At 42.1% G+C, this 15,782-nt stretch overlaps 1 protein-coding gene across 3 annotated transcripts in view; it reads right to left on the bottom strand.

Annotated features, from left to right (window-relative positions):
* RORA (RAR related orphan receptor A) overlaps positions 1-15,782 on the bottom strand; it is a 357,182-nt gene that overhangs the window by 259,510 nt on the left and 81,890 nt on the right. Inside the window, exon 2 of one of the 3 annotated variants that reach the window (XM_062501320.1) lies at positions 6,548-6,556. The exons of the other annotated variants lie outside the window; for them this stretch is intronic. Coding sequence (XP_062357304.1) covers positions 6,548-6,556 — 9 coding nt within the window. The remainder of the gene's footprint in view (positions 1-6,547; positions 6,557-15,782) is intronic. 3 annotated transcript variants of the gene reach the window in all.

The raw sequence follows: 15,782 nt of genomic DNA, 5'->3' as shown, positions 1-15,782 counted from the left end.
GGTTTTTTCATGTTGACTACAGCAAACAGGATGTAAAATCATGATGCAATTTTTACACTGTAGTACTGCTATCGAGAGCACTCCCAGCATTTTGAATTAATTTTATAGTATGACACCAAACCACAGTATAACAAAAACTGTGTTTCTGTGTGTGCCTTTATTTATCTGGGTAGAGCTGAACATTATCAGATTGTTTCTAATAAAAATGTAACATGCTATGGATAACAGAATCCTCAAAGCTTTCATTTGTAAAAGGGGAAAAAAAGGTGTTGGAAGCAGTTTCAAAGCATCCATTTCCCTGTACTTGTTTCTGTGACAGAAGAATACGCAGACCTGGTCAGTCACAGGAAAGTATTTGTAAATCTCAAGGACTGGGAAGGCAACAAGACAGCTCTGAAAAAAAATGCTAGAAATACATAATACAAACCTTGCTGCAGCTTTTCTTCCTATGCATGTTCTGAAGCACATTATTCTTTGATGGCCAACTTAGAAAATTTTTCTTGGAAAAGCTTCTCCTTTCCCTACATCTTGTTTCCTATTAAAGGAGATTTTACTGGAGTGGTTTGTTGGGGGTTGGTTCTCTCCCTTTTCCCTCTGTGGAATTTTCCCCATTGTCATGCTAAGATACCTGTTGACTGGGCCCTGGTGACAAGGGGGAGGGGAGAGAAGAGGGAAACCCCTCGATATCCAAACATCCAGAAGAGGAAGCGGAAGGCTCTGGCTCTCCCCATTTCCCCCTGGAGTTTGGACGAGAAGGACGATCGCTGCCTCAGCCCCATCCCTGCCATCCCAGCATTGGGGACCATCCTCACTGCTGTCAGACCCTGCCCTGCTGCCTTCTCACTGTAACCTGCCACCATCCAGCACTCTGCTGAGCACCAGGACCCACACCGTGAGCGGAGAGCTCTCTCTCCATCTCTCTCTCCCCTGGGACAGCGCTGCCATCACCCCCAGCCCTCCTGCAGCTCTGCGGGACCCGCCCGCCCCCAGCACCGGGAACTGCAGCTCAGGGAAAAGGTGCCTGCAGCCAGAAAGGGACTGGGACTGAGTTACTGTTCTGTTTGTGGGTAATTTCATAGCTGTTGTTGTTCTAGCTTGTCTTGTTAGATACACTAGTAAAGAACTGTTATTCCTACCCCCACATCTTTGCCTGAGAGCTCTCTTAATTCCAAAATTATAATAATCTGTAGGAAGGAAGGATCACATTTTTCAGTCCAAAGGGAAGCTTCTGCTTTCCTTAGCAAACACCTGTCTTTCAAACCAGGACATGGTTTTAAAGAAAGCAGACAAAATAGTTTCACTTTGGGAAGACTACACTGAAGCCCCCACATCCACCCGAGTAGCTCTGGAAGCACTAGCATTGAAGAAGCCTGTCCTTATTTATGTTGACATTTCCACCATCGGTATCAATCAGCTTCATTATCTAAGACACTAAATGTGCCTGAGAAGAGAGGTAGAAAATTAGGGGACATTCAAGGTACTTTCCTTAAATAAAGGAGGCAATGTTTATAGAGTGTTTACCTCACATGTGCTTTCACAGAGTCAGTTTAGAATAGTTTAGCTTCAGATTCTATTTGTCATATGCTATGATGTCAACCTGTAGCATCCCCTGATCAAACTGTAACAGGTTCAAATTCTACTGGTTTTGCTCAAAATTTCTTTTTATAGGGACTGCACTATTGAGAGATTCTGGCAAACTAAGACATAATAGGGCTATCCATAGAAAAGTAAACAAAAAAGTAAAGGTAAAAGTCTAAAACCTTCTTTACAGCTCTGAGCCATACGACTTCAGAAGTCCCTGGCCACTCAGCTATTGAAAACTTTTGACAAAAGGAGAATCTGGAAGGATATGTGGACAGGTAATTGCTATGACAGTTAGTTGGTGTCCTTCCCATCTGAATCTCATTTAGCTGAACTTGAACCTCAGCAAGAACAAAGCAAGTACAGCCAAATTCTACAGGTATCAACACTGAATTCATCAAGTTGCTTGTGTGAGCAACTCCGCATCCCAAGTGAGAACAATTCCTGACACCACCCATGCAAATGTTTCACTCTAAGAACTCCTCATAGATAATAATTTTTGCTATGGGCTATGCAGAAATTTTTAATGCAAAAAGCAGGAGCAGATGGTGTACCTACACATGACCTCTCCACTGTAGGAAGGAAAAGAAGAAAGCTTGCCCTCAGTGTTGTTCTCACCTCCTCCATGCTGCTCCAGAGGAGAGGATGTCTGGCTGGGCTTGGTGTTGCCTGTTGTCTTTACATCACATTCACTGCCAGGATGAAACCAGCATTTCTAAAGCAAACACTTCTCTTTCCAGCAGGATTAATGCTAAGAGGGTTTGACTTTAGGCTGTCTAGTAAGATCCAGAAAATATATTCTCCATTTTTAACTTTCCCATTTCTAAGTCTGTTCCTTCTCATTTCAAGGACACTTTGGAGGAAGAGTCAGGGGGTGGAAGTCCTTCAATTTTTTAACAGGCGTGGAAGAAAAAAATTACATGGAAATTTCATCTGTTTTCCCACTGACCTGTGGCATTTTTTTGGCCATGTTGCTTTGGGTATCAAAGGAAAAGGAGAAATGAAGCAAAGAAATATAAGGCATTGAGCAGTACAGATCACCACAGTTTGGGGTACATACTTACCAGTACACACAGAAATACATATCTGGGAGTAACATCAGGCCAGAAGAGATAAAAAAGAGGAAAATGGACAGATCAGACTTTCAAGACACATTAAAAAAAAAATCACCAAAACAACAACAACAAAAATAAACCACCATAAAAACAAAATACAGACCAACACGGACAAAGGACATGCACAGGAAGAGCTATGTTTTCCACTAGGAATGCTATCATTTTCACACTATGTGAGAAGAGCTACTTGTCTTCCTGCAAAAATCTCCAGTGCATCAACTGCAGGGAGCCAAGCCTGCTTGTGGTTATTCTGCTCAAGAAGAAGGAACTGCTCATCTGCACAGCTTCAGAATTTCTCTAGTTCCAGGCTGTGGGCGAGTCTGACGTCAGTCCCAGTATGAGCCATAAAAATCCCCTTCAACAACCAACACTCTCCTGTGTGGGAAGCCTACAGCATAATTTTAAGCAAGGACCCAAGATTACCCTGGTGCTTTCTCACAATATTTATCACAGAGCCAGGGATGCGACTGAACCCAGAGCACTGCACGTGTGTCCATCTCAAATACTTCCATGGGATCTCCACATGGAGAATGGTACATTCTAAAGAGATGTTTACATAAAGCTCCTCCCCACTCCCCCAATCTACTCTACGATCACCACTGTTGTCCACTGCCTCAATAGAAATGTTGCTGCTTTAATCAAGAAATCTTATCTTCACAGTGAAAATAAATGTAGCATTTGTGCAATACTCTGACAATGGGGGGCCCTTAGAAAAAAATAAATAAATCTTTGTTTCTTGTTAAAAGCAAGTTACCTCCAGTCCTCTATATATTTAATGCGCAGCCCTGGCATCCATTTTACGCAGACTACTCTGATTTTCTAGAAGTATTTTGATGAGAGATTCTGGAAGAGACTTTTTTTTTGGTTTTGCTAAGTGGCCAGAATGGGTTTCAAGCTACATTAACAGCAGTAATAATAATGGCACCACAATCTCTCCCAGCATCTTCCCTTACAAATGAAGTTGAAGCCACGCTTTCTTCTTGAACAGCAGAAATTTTTAAAATAACTATCAATGCACCTAATTGAGGCAGTTAAGTATGAATACAACTCATACACAATGATACAACCCATACCTATTGTTCGAAAGAAAACCATTGCCTGCTTAACTTCTAAATCATAACTTCTTGTAAATTGAAACCTGCATTTTGTTCTTAGAAACGTCCCTACCACTCCACTTAAAATCAGTGCTGAGAAATCAGGGTGTCTGCAAACTCATGGTGGTTTAGAGAAGTGAACTGACACATCAAAATGCAATGAGTTTATTTTAAAAATAGGCACTCATCATTTGCCGAGGATTTTCTGGGTCTTCCAGACTAAAGTTATTCTAATAAAAAAAAAAAAATAAAAAAAAAAAAACCCAAACAAACAAAACAAAGAAACCACCTCAGAGTAAGCTTAATTGAGATCCATCTAACTCTCCCATAAAGTCCAACCCAGACTTCAATTTCTACCAAAGAAGAAAGGAAGACAGAAACCATCATATACCTTTTAAAGGTTCCCCAACCAGTTTCATAAATAAAACCAAGTGAAGCCCCAGCTCAACAACATGCTTAACTGGTACTGAATTTTAAACACAAACTTCATAGCACTATCCTTCATTTCACTACTGAAAACACTTAAACACCTACTATGTATAAAGTGCTTCATTGTAATTCCAATTTCGTTGTATTATATAGCGGCATAGATTCCAAAAGGCTGAAACAGACTTTCTCACAGGAGCCTCATTACTCAACAGGCAGATTAAGGTAAGTGCCTGGTAAAACAAGATTTCAAGAAGCATCGAAAAAACGTCAATTGTTTTTCCCCCCCCCCCCCAAGTAAGCAAAACCTTCAGGTTTGCGCTGGCAGCGCCCTGCAGGAGCAGCCCAGGCGGGACAGCCGCGAGCAGGATGAGCCGAGCACAGCCCGGGGCCGCAGCGGAGACGAAGGCGAGGAACGCGCTGGAAAAGCCGCCCAGCACCGAGCCGCTTCCGAGCGCCGCGGGCCGGCAGGCACCAGGGTGCCTGTGCCACCTAGTGATGCTTGTCATGAACTGTCGGAGCCCAGCGCGGCCGGCCACGGCACGGCCCGGCTCCGACCCTCCCGGGGCCCTCTCTGACCGGCAGGAAGACACAAGGAGCAGGCGGCAGCCCCTCTCCTCCAGCTCCCCAGCTACAGAAACAGTCCTTGGGCTTCCCAGCCTCCGACAGTGTCCCCGCAGATGCACAGGACAGCCTCGATCAACCACGAGCAAGGAGCGACCGCGCCGTCACCGGGGCAGGATCCTCAGCTTCTCCAGAATGTGGGTATTAGCCCAGCAACTATTTATGACTCGGTTTCTTCTCCTTACACCCTGGAGAGTTTGTCCTTTACACAAGAAGTAATTATTTCGTTTAAATTTTAAAAACTATGAAAACCTCCAAGTTCCAGGATAGCGCCCATCAAACCCAGCATCTTCCTACGGTAAGGAAACCTTAGGATGTTCAGCAGAGCTTTTTGTCCAAAGAGATCCTAAATGAGCTTACAAGTAAATGTAGAGCAATAACCCCACCAGGAATGCACATGAAAAAAACTAGCGCACAAAATCTGACAAAAATCTCTGATTGCTCGTCAAAATTACAAACTACTCTGGCTGTGGTAAGAACACAGTAGGTCTTTAACACATGACACACCATGTCAACACCACAGAAACCCAAGTACTGCCCAAGCCTTGCTGTTCCTTAACTCAAGCAAGAGGTGAAAGCTTCTAGAAAAGGAGACTCAGGTCACAGAAATTCAAAGAAATTAAGCTAATGATCACTTAATAACCAATTAATCAAAAAGAAAGTATTCCACTGGTATCCCACTTTGTAGCTGGGCCATCCTCTGCATAGGCTGCCTACTCGCTTCCCAAATAACAACTTTAAATCACTAGTTCCCCTATGCAAACACTGATACCACCTTAAATAAGCATCTGGCAAAGACAGATACGATGATCTTCCTCTGACACAAAGGTAACGGAAAAAAATTTAAAAAGCAACCAAAAAACAAAGCAAGAACAAAATCTCTACACATCAGGTACTTCTTGCTTTCTAGATGCTCAGGAGTGCTCTGCCCCCCTCCTGCTCCTGCCTGCAGCCCCAGCAGGCTGCACTGAGCCCCTCACTTTATATTGGTACAATTAGCGTTAAGACACTGATAACAATCAGCCATTACCTGCTACAATAAAAGTGACAGGCTGGACCATAGCCTTTTAGCATTAAAACTTGCTAGAGTTTACAACCTGCCAGCCAAACAGTAAGATGGAAATGAGCTGTTGTAGTATACACTTTAATACGTTATTACAAAACTACATCCTGTTATTAGAAGTGACAAGAAGAGGATTTTTAAATGGCCTCATTAGCACATAGTGTACACAGAAACTTACAGTATGAGCAGTAAAGTGAAGTCCTTTGTTGAATTACTTCGAACTCTTGACTAGTTGGATTTAAAATAGCACTGAGTGTAGGCCTATTACCTCTACCTCTTTATTTGCTGCTAAATGAAGACAAAACCAGGCAGGTGAATAGAGCAGTCAGCCCTTATTCCAGGGCTATCAATAGACTGCAATTGATTAAAAGGGGAGAGAGACATCTTGTAGCATACTCAATTTTGCCACAGTAACCCGCACACATTTATTTGAAATGCCAAGGGGCTTGGGAAGCTAAGGCCCACATCAAGGATCCCTGAGGCACTTGGGTCTCTGAAGCCACTGCAGCAAGTTGGAACTCTGGAGTCTAAAACTGCTCTGCTTTTTACAGCTTTGCTCCTTTACATCCTTTCCACTTCAGCTCAGTAGCAATCCAATTTTTAATTTCAGTTCTGCCTCAATTATGGCCCTTCTTGAAGTTGACCACGACTTCCTAATTGTTTTTTCTGCCCTCAGCTTTCACACACCAATTAGATCCGAAATGCTCTCCAGCTGCACCTTCAGTTCACACACAATTAGGGGATGCCAGAAAAGCAGGGCTGCCTGGTGACAGAGACATTTCCTACGGTTTTAACACAGGCAGTGTGACACATCCTTAAGAGCACAGCTTGACAAAGCACATAATCCCAGCCTCTCCTACACGACAAATGTGAGGACACTGGAGCGAGTTACCTGACTTCTCACTGCTCACTTGCAAGAATTATTTGTCGGGGGGAACAGGAGGTGGAGTTCAGTAACCAGTTAAATTACTTATCTGTGTTCTGCTAAAGAGGAGAGGTGGAGAAAGGTCACCTCCTTTTCTACGTGCCCTCGCTATGTCTAGAAGTTTCACTATACCAAGAGAAAACAGAAAATATAATTATTACTTGGAAATTGTTTTTTAAAAACCCCAAGCAATTTAAAATATAACTTCTGTCTCTTATTCCTTCAGCATGTGTGTCCATTCAGAAGTCTTTCAAATTGCACTATTTGTCATATGATTGATAAACAAGCATTATTCTCCAAACTGAAGAACCTTTTAGAAAAACAGATTTCTCACCCAAAATAATGTTTGAAAACCACTACATTTAGCTTTCTTCAGTTACATTTACTGCATCCACAAAGAAATTAAAGTCCCCATAAAAAGGTACAGCAATTGCCTCAAGACACAGGTCTTGAAGGGAAGGAGAAGAACCAAGAGTAAAACTATTTCAAAAACAGGCATTTGTAATTATGCTACAGCTCATTTCAGAAATCAGAACGGATATTCAGGATTATTCAAGACCTCCAAAAGATCTGTATACAAGTGTTTCTCTCCCTTCACATTCGTCTTTCACAAGAACACAACTCAAATTAGGGGCTCATGCACAAGTAGGTAAAGGTATTGCTGGTAGATGTAGTGCTATTTAAAGTATCCACAGAAATCCCTGTTCTTTCTCCCCAGGGAGTGGAAGGCAAAGCCTTCCTGCAGGAAGGGTTATGCTCCCACAAGCACCCAAAGCACACAATTATCAAGTGCTTGTAGCTGCAGCAGGAACTCTAAACCAGCCCCTTCTCTCATCCTTCTGAAACCACTCTAGGTGCATCCTTGAAAAGGCATTGACTTTAATGGTATAAAATTCAACAAGACTTGAAATTAACCTTTTAGTGAATCTTTCACATTCAATGTGAAATAACAGAGCAAGTTGTGATGTGACATTTTTGTAGGTGAAAACATCAAAGGCAGCCCTGCCACAGACTGATCTACCTTTGAACACCCAAGGGTATCTGAGACTGCCAAGTCTCTGTAGACTAGACAGAGAGAAAGAAAAAAGGAAGAGAAAGAGATCTAAGATATTCCACTATTTAAGGTGAAGCCATTTTAACTAGGATTTCATTCAATCTTTTACACTTTGTTACTGCTGGTGGTTTTTTAATACACAGTCAAAAGAGAAGATCAGGATAAAAGGAAAAGAATATTATTTCTAACTGTCAGGCCATAATAAGGCATAAATACATGAAAATTTATCTGGCATCACTTATTCTTTCCTTCCTCTTTAGCATTCTCGCCTTAGGTATTTCTTTCTATTGGAGTTATGCAATAAACAAACCAAAAACAAAAAACCCCAAAAAACAAAAACAACAACCAAAAAAAGAGGCATGAAAAAAAAAAAGCAGTATCAGCCATTCAAAGGGCTGCAGAAAAGGTAAGTACCTATCTAATAACTAAAACAACTGAATTAATGGGTGCTAACTACTCTTGCCCTTTCTCCCAAATACACAAATTAAATGTTCTCCCGGTGTTGAGACTGGGGGGGCTTGCTGGAGTCAAGTCCCTCTTGAAAGTACTCCCAGTAAGATCCCCTGCTGACCCTCCCGTGCTCTGGCATAAGAAATGCTGGCCAAGTTTCTGGCTTGCAGCTCTCCCCATGCTAAGGAGGCACCTTTGGCACACCCAGACATGCCAAGTCCCTGACCCAGAGAGCCGTGACCAAAAAATTCAAATTGTTATCAAAATGGTGCACTACTGGATCCTACAAGGTTACAAAGCACAGTGAGTGACAGAAAAATGGCCTTTATTCATAGAGCTCTCCTTCAGTCTGAAAACACCAAATCGAAGATGCTATTGAATCAAACCACGCAGCCTGGTCCTTCCTGTACGAGCTGTTATGTTTTGGGTGCTGGAGCTGGGGCTTGGTTCTTAGAGTAGGGCTTTTCTGCTCCAACTGCAGCAGAAACCAGGTCAGTCAGCATAGAGGGACCCTGGGCTGGCCCTCCTGGTTCTGCTTGAGAGCTACGGCAGAGGAAGCTCAGGCCACCGGCATCACCTTTCAGCAATAAAACCATGAAGAAAACTGTATTTTGACACAGAAAGAGGTTAAATTTGCAGGTATGGCACCTGGATGGAAAGTCAGCACCTCTTCCTGATAACAAGTCAAGTGATTTAAGGAAATGTGCTATGGCAAAAGGCTAGACTAGGAGGGAGAAAGGAAGGAAAGCGAGAAAGGAAGGAAAGCGAGAAAGGAAGCCAAAATCACAGCCAGAACAGATTGAAGAGAAGCTCAGAATATCCACAGGAGACTGTACAGGCAAGAAGGAAATGTGAAACCCCACTTCTAAAGTTGAAATTTTTGCATCAAGTTTATAAAACCATACATTCTCTGAGAAGCAGCACACTCCCTAAGGAGCTTATGGCAGAGTAGTAAACAGCAAAACTGAGAGCAGCCCCAAATTTTGCTTGGGTTTGAGTCACAGATTCTGACTTTCTGAACAATGGAAACCTGCAGAAGGAAACAAGAGTCTACATTTCTCACACTTGACCCAGGACAGATTGCTTGACAATAGACAGGTCTTCAGAGAGAACAAGATGAGATGTAACACACAAATTACCTCCATGCCAATATCCAAACCCAGCCTCACAGAGAAAGTGTAACTTGTGTCTGACATATACTAATGACATTTTGATAGCTAAGGCTATTAGAGAGCATGCTAGAAAGTAGAGAGAGAAGAGAGTAAAGAGAGGGAAACTTGCTACTGCCTTCAAATTAATAACAACTTCTTCATAAAGAATACTCCCAGCTCAGCTGTGCCTGAACTTCTTTACAAACCAATGTCTTACAAAACCTGTGAGGAGCCTCCATCAGGAGGAAATCTCACACCTCCTTCCAGAGCAATGTGAAATGAAGTGAAAATGTCAACAAGTCTTAAATGGCCTCTTCTCTCTTTTGAACTTACCTTCAAAAAGATCCTGATATCTCACATAACGGGGAAAATTATATGTATGATACAATTTCCCATGGCTCTTTCACAGTCACTAAGAGACAGCAGAAGAAAGACAACTTGGAAGCGAGATGAGATACAAAGCTGTAGATGAAGTTGCTAATGCTCATCCAGCTTTATCCTACACCTTGATTTCATCTCTATCAATGATAATTTCAATGCAGCAAAGATTTTTCTGATGAATCATTTTCTTTCTCAGAGTCTGAGACGCCACAGTAGAGGTAGGATATGGCTTTGTGCATGAAAAAGCTGAACAGTAAAGTTTAAGATCAAAACAGTTAGTTTTTATCCTTCTTGAACACAGAATTGTGACATTTTGAAAAAAAATTTCTTTTGAAATGCTCATTGATGCACCAGCAAAGCTCTCAAAATCATCAAAATAGCATGTGCTAGGTGTTGACTAGGTGGATTGAAGGAAAATCAGCAAACTCCCAGCAGCAGAGCACAGACTCCTATTTTCATCAGACTGCCTGAATCACACACTGAATCACCAGCCAAGGTTCCTACCATCTGCATTAGTTCTTCTTTTTATTGCACAACAACTGGAATTGCAACCAACTCTTATCTGCTCCTCTAAACTGTCTTTTCAGCTTTTGCCTTTGGAGGAAGAGTTACTAAAAATAACAAAAAATAACAAAACAAAACAAAACAAAAAAACAAAACAGAAAAAAAAACAAACCTCCACAAAACATAGCAAATACAGAACTTTTATGACTCCAGCTGCATGTCCAATGAGTCAAAAATTTAGTAGCATAGAACACCACAAATGGCAACAACTTACCAGCACAGGATGACACAATCAAGGACGGAATTTTTCTTTATGTCCCATTATCTCTTCTTATCACTCTCTAAGTAAGGCCTGTTGCATTTTTATGTAGCTGCATTGCTAAATTCTAAGAGAAAGGGGAAAAAGAGGCCTGGCTGTGGCCAAGAGCTGAGTTTCTGAAGGTTCCCCCCGCCCTTGGGCAGGGCCATCAGTGCAATCAGGTTCCTAACAGAGCCTAACAAGCATCAGCTGGCATCAAGTCAATGGAGGAGACAAACACGAGGGATCTGCTCTGGAGTAGTGCTTGAACAGACACTTCTGCAACATGGCACTGAATGTGTGCAAGTCCCTACTGTACTTATTCCAAAAAGTAGATAAAGACACTGAAATAAGGCTTGTGAAAGCATAAACCAGTTTCCTTGATATGTATCAAGTCCCTTTCCTACTTAGTTTGAAATAAAGAAAAAAAATAAAGATATGAAGAGTATATTAGCCCCTGTTTTTTTTTTTTTTTTTTTTTTTATTTTGGGGGGGGGGGGGGGTGGCGGAAGGCATTGTGGGTTGTGAGGGGGAAGACAGAAATGAAGATTCATTCAGAAATGAATGACTCTCTGATGCATTCCGGTACCAGGAATGAGAATTGGTGATTAGACAGTGCTGTACTGTCAAGCATCAGTCCTGCAAACCTAAAAGCCTGATGTCTGAGGATGTACAAACGAGTGCACACTAGCAAAATGTTTTATTGATGCCTTCTAGCCCAGTACTTCAGTGACAGTCGCCAGGGTCGCTGCTCAGAGCCAGGCTGACACAACACCATAGAGGAAAACACAAAACATTTTACACTCCAATCCTAGGAATACAAATTGTGGGCAGGCATTGGTGGAGGGTGTTGCTGCTCTTCTCAGAGCCACACCTCTTCCAGCAATTTAACAGAAGGCACAGTAGCCAGGGGACTGACTTTTCCTGCCTACAGATTAAAATTCTGCCTCTAGTGCTGTGGGGAGGTTATGGCTCTGCCTAAGTTTCTGAAGTAACTGGTGATTTGGAATTACCAAAGGCTAACTTGGGAATGGACTGGTTAATAGAAACTTTTTCAGAAATCTTTTCCATTTCTATTGGAGGAGCTTCTCAAGGGCATGTGGACTTCAATGATCAAATAATTTAGTGGGAAGAGAGAAACAAAGCAATAAAAAATGGATAGTGCAGGGATATTCCACTGGAGAAAGAGAAGGAATTTTCACATGTTTACAGCAGATACACTCAGTAGATTCTACTGATGAACCTGCTTCTTCTATTGCAGGCCAGAGACTGCAACACACAATACTGGAACAGTTAATACAACTTTCTGGTTTTCACAGCCAGAGACATTAACCTGACAAAGCACAACAGTTCATAACATACTGTGGCTTAAGATACATTTATTTCTGGAAGTGTGTCTGAAGATACAATAAAATGACTAGTAACTAGTAGACTGATTAGATTCTGATATGATAACAATAAACCATTCCCAAAAAAGGGAAGTTACCAAATGTTCAAATTTCTGAGCAGGACACTTCTGCACTCTGTTCTTTCCTGCTCATGCACTGGACTGAATGCACTGCATTCTCACACTACATCCATGGGCATGGACTTCAGCAGAGGCAGCATCAGGCAGTGCTACTGCTCCGGCACATGCAGATCTGCAAATCCACAGCCCAATTCCTTCTTTTTTACTTGTGCACAATTTCCACTGGGAGACAAGAGACACGCTGAGAATACCTGGGCTTGTGGCAGCTCTAAGTTTGTATGAATCCAGCCACACATCACAGACAGGCTTTCCACACCACACTGGTTGTGTGCATTCCCTCCGTCTTTCCACGAACCTGGTCTCTTTGCTGGTTCAAAAGAACAAAAGAGAACTAGGGATACAAAGAAAGATTTGTCAAAGATTGTACAACACAAAACCTCTATGGGTTGTTTGAAGAATGATGAAAAGAACATTAGAGTGAATGGTATACATATCCTCAATGTGTTTAACGTCTGCTCAGTTTAAAGAAAAGGTGTCAATTTTGTCTCTGAATTGATGTAAGCATGAGCCTTCACTTTTCTCTCCTCAATTCTGTGTAGACATTCCTTAACTAAGAACTAGCTGTGGGCTGGTACAGCAGAGAAAGACAAAATCCCAATTTACCTGAAATATCAATGCAAGATCCAATTTACCACTGGGATATACCTCAGGTCACACACACAAGTAGCAAGTGCATTTGAATGTTTGCTTTAAGTCCAACTGCTGTCTGCCTTTATCTTTGGAGAAAAATGGTCTTCAATAATAAAGCAGAAGAAAGAATGCTACAGTCCCTTTGAGAGAGTCCAGGGTTTCTCAGAGATTCTAAAAATTATAAAATGAAAAATCATTACAGTTTTGAACTAACTCTCAGTCAATAAGAGGATTTTAATGGTGGTTTGAACTGCTAGTCAGAATCCTAAATCTCTGGGACAAAGATGGAAAAAGCTAGAAAAATCTAAAGAGCTTTATCCTGCCATATAAATGGGGTGTCTGAAGCTTGCTTAGATCTAGGTACTGAATTTATGCCTTCCAAGTCTCCCTCCCCAGAAAAAAATGCAAAAAAACCTGCCAGTGTCCACTGTCAGTATGAAGTCTGTAGAATGGAATATTCTTACTGAATGTCCTGGTAGTAGAAAATACAAAACAGGAATTAATGACGTCAGGACTTTCTCTGAAAACTGCACTGCAAAAATTTGAAATTTCTCAGTGTAACATAATTCCAAGAGAGATACTCACAGAGGTGCCATTTTCCTACCATGTTTTCAATACACATTTTCTCTTTTCTAAATAGGTCACATGTAGTAAGCAAAGAGACTCCTCTGTAGGTAAAGCATTAGCAATAGTACAGAATCAGCCCCTCCTTTACAGGCTATTTTAATACAAGAGAGATGATTTACAAGGCTCAACTCATGTGGGTGCTTTCTGCTGTTTCAAAAAGTTAGCAAAGCTGACTGTTGTCTGAAAACAGCAGATTTGTTACAGAATTTTTCACACATCAGTTTTAATTTAGAATAGTTTTCCATCAGAGGAGCCACACAGACAAGAGGGAGCATACATCCTTCAAAAGCCACCCAACTGCTTAATGGGAAAATAATGCTAAACAGCAAATTACCCCCATTGGAGTTACTACTAAATACCCATCCACCAGCCTCCTTCCAGAGGGATAGTGGTCAAAGGCTTTCAGAACAAAGCCAGACCAGCCCACTAGTGGCTTGGTGTGTGTAGGTGTCTGAGCACACAGATTTCCAAGGAACAACTGTCTGGGCCATTCTGCAGTCCATGCTGCAAAGCGTCCTGAACGTCAGCTCAAAAAACACCACGAAAAATAAATGTTCCTGGTCTTCCATTGCATCTCCTTTCTTCTGTATTACCTCAAATCAAGAACAGGCACTGATATCATATTGAAAATCAGAGATGCAGGTGGCATGACATATACAGGGTTACCTATACTTATCATACAATAGGGCAAAAAAAGCAGGGAAGAGAAAAAAATAATTAATTCTAGAAGTATAAATATCATAGGCAATTTTGAGCCACTCCCCTCTGGGGAGTTATTCCTCCTGTCATTAAAGTCTGGATGCACAGCACAGAAGTGTCATCAGCCTGGCCAAGCCAGGCTGTCAGGTAGGGCAGAGCAGCAGTGGAGCAGGGTCTACAGCCTCTCTCCATGCAGAGTCCTCTCACATTGTCTCTGTCTTTGGTTGCCTGCATTCTTGGTTACCTTTTCTAAAAGAACAGGGGGCTTAGCACAACAAGTGTAAATGTATTTTCAAACTCCTTAAATTATCTGTACAAATTATCTGACAAAAGGGTACCTTCAACCAACATCTAAATTTGCTTCTTAAGAGTTAATGTCTACATTACAAGTTAGGCTCAAAGTGATAAAAATGGACGACAACAAACATATCTAAAATAATCCATTTTGAAAGTATTCTAGGAAGAAACACAACCAAAACAGAGACAAATGACAGAAATTGCAATCCCAAATTTGTTTAACAAAGTCACAATAAGAAAGGAAGACATGAGAGAGGGAAAAGGCTGGTGCATCCAGGGAGAGAAGAAGGGGTGAGTGGAAACAGCTGGAATTGTTCAGCTGTGTCAACATTCAGCTGTTTCGCAGATTGACTAGCAAAGTGTCATCTGAAACCAATTACATTCCCAAAACCCCATGGACCCAGTTCATAACATTGATTAATCCACACTGCGAAAACATCCCCAAGCAAAACTAGAACAGCTGTCAGCCCTTGGAGCTCAGAAATAGCATTTGATTAAAAAAAAAAAAAAAAAAAAAAAAAAAGACCAAAACACCAGAGCAAAACAAAACAAAAAACTACCATGCACACTCTTTAATACCATCTTTGTGGTCGTATACCTGCTTCTACCACTTAACAGCAAAAACATCTCCCCCTTTGCTTTCCTGCAGGACCATGGCTGGTGAGAGAGCAGGTTGTCAGCAGGAGGCCCGGGCCACTACTGATCCCCACAGCCAAAGCACCTGCCTTCAAACTAACTCAACCCTGAAGATGCCTCTTCCTCTTCTTTACAGCCCCTAGGCAATCACAATTTACCTCCTAAAGGATGGAAACTCTCTGTCCCCACTCCAAACGCCCTGAAATGATCCTTTGCAGGCAGACTAGTCACACAGAAGGCATCAGCTGAACTTTCCAGCGCTACCTGGGTGGGGATGAGGATCAGCTGCTCCACTCATGGGAGGTTTGGGTCGGCTCCCACCTTTCCAGAGCTCCTCCTGCTCACTCCCAGCACTGAGGAGGTGCCAGCTTTGGGAAGATCTGTAGGTGATGAGGTGCTGCACTGTTGCCATCTCCATGGGCCCAAGCACCCGTGCACCATCAGCTCCAAATTCCCACTCTGTCCCTCTGAGCAGCACCCACCTGACCCCATCCACGACAGGACATGCCTGTGCTCCCCCTCCAGCTCCTGCCTGGCCACACAGACACCATTTATCTGTCCCATTCCCCAAGAGAGGATCAGACAGATGTATTCTGAGGCTACACAGTATTTCTAAGCTGACCAAAATCAGTGCAAGATAGGAAAAGAAGCATGCATAAATAAAATCAAAAGAAACAAAGAAGGCATGGAAAGATTTTC

This window comes from Cinclus cinclus, chromosome 13, assembly GCF_963662255.1.
Source record: "Cinclus cinclus chromosome 13, bCinCin1.1, whole genome shotgun sequence".
NCBI lineage: Eukaryota > Metazoa > Chordata > Aves > Passeriformes > Cinclidae > Cinclus > Cinclus cinclus.
The sequence above is the reverse complement of the archived record's forward strand: the minus strand, read 5'-3'. Positions and strand labels throughout refer to the sequence as shown.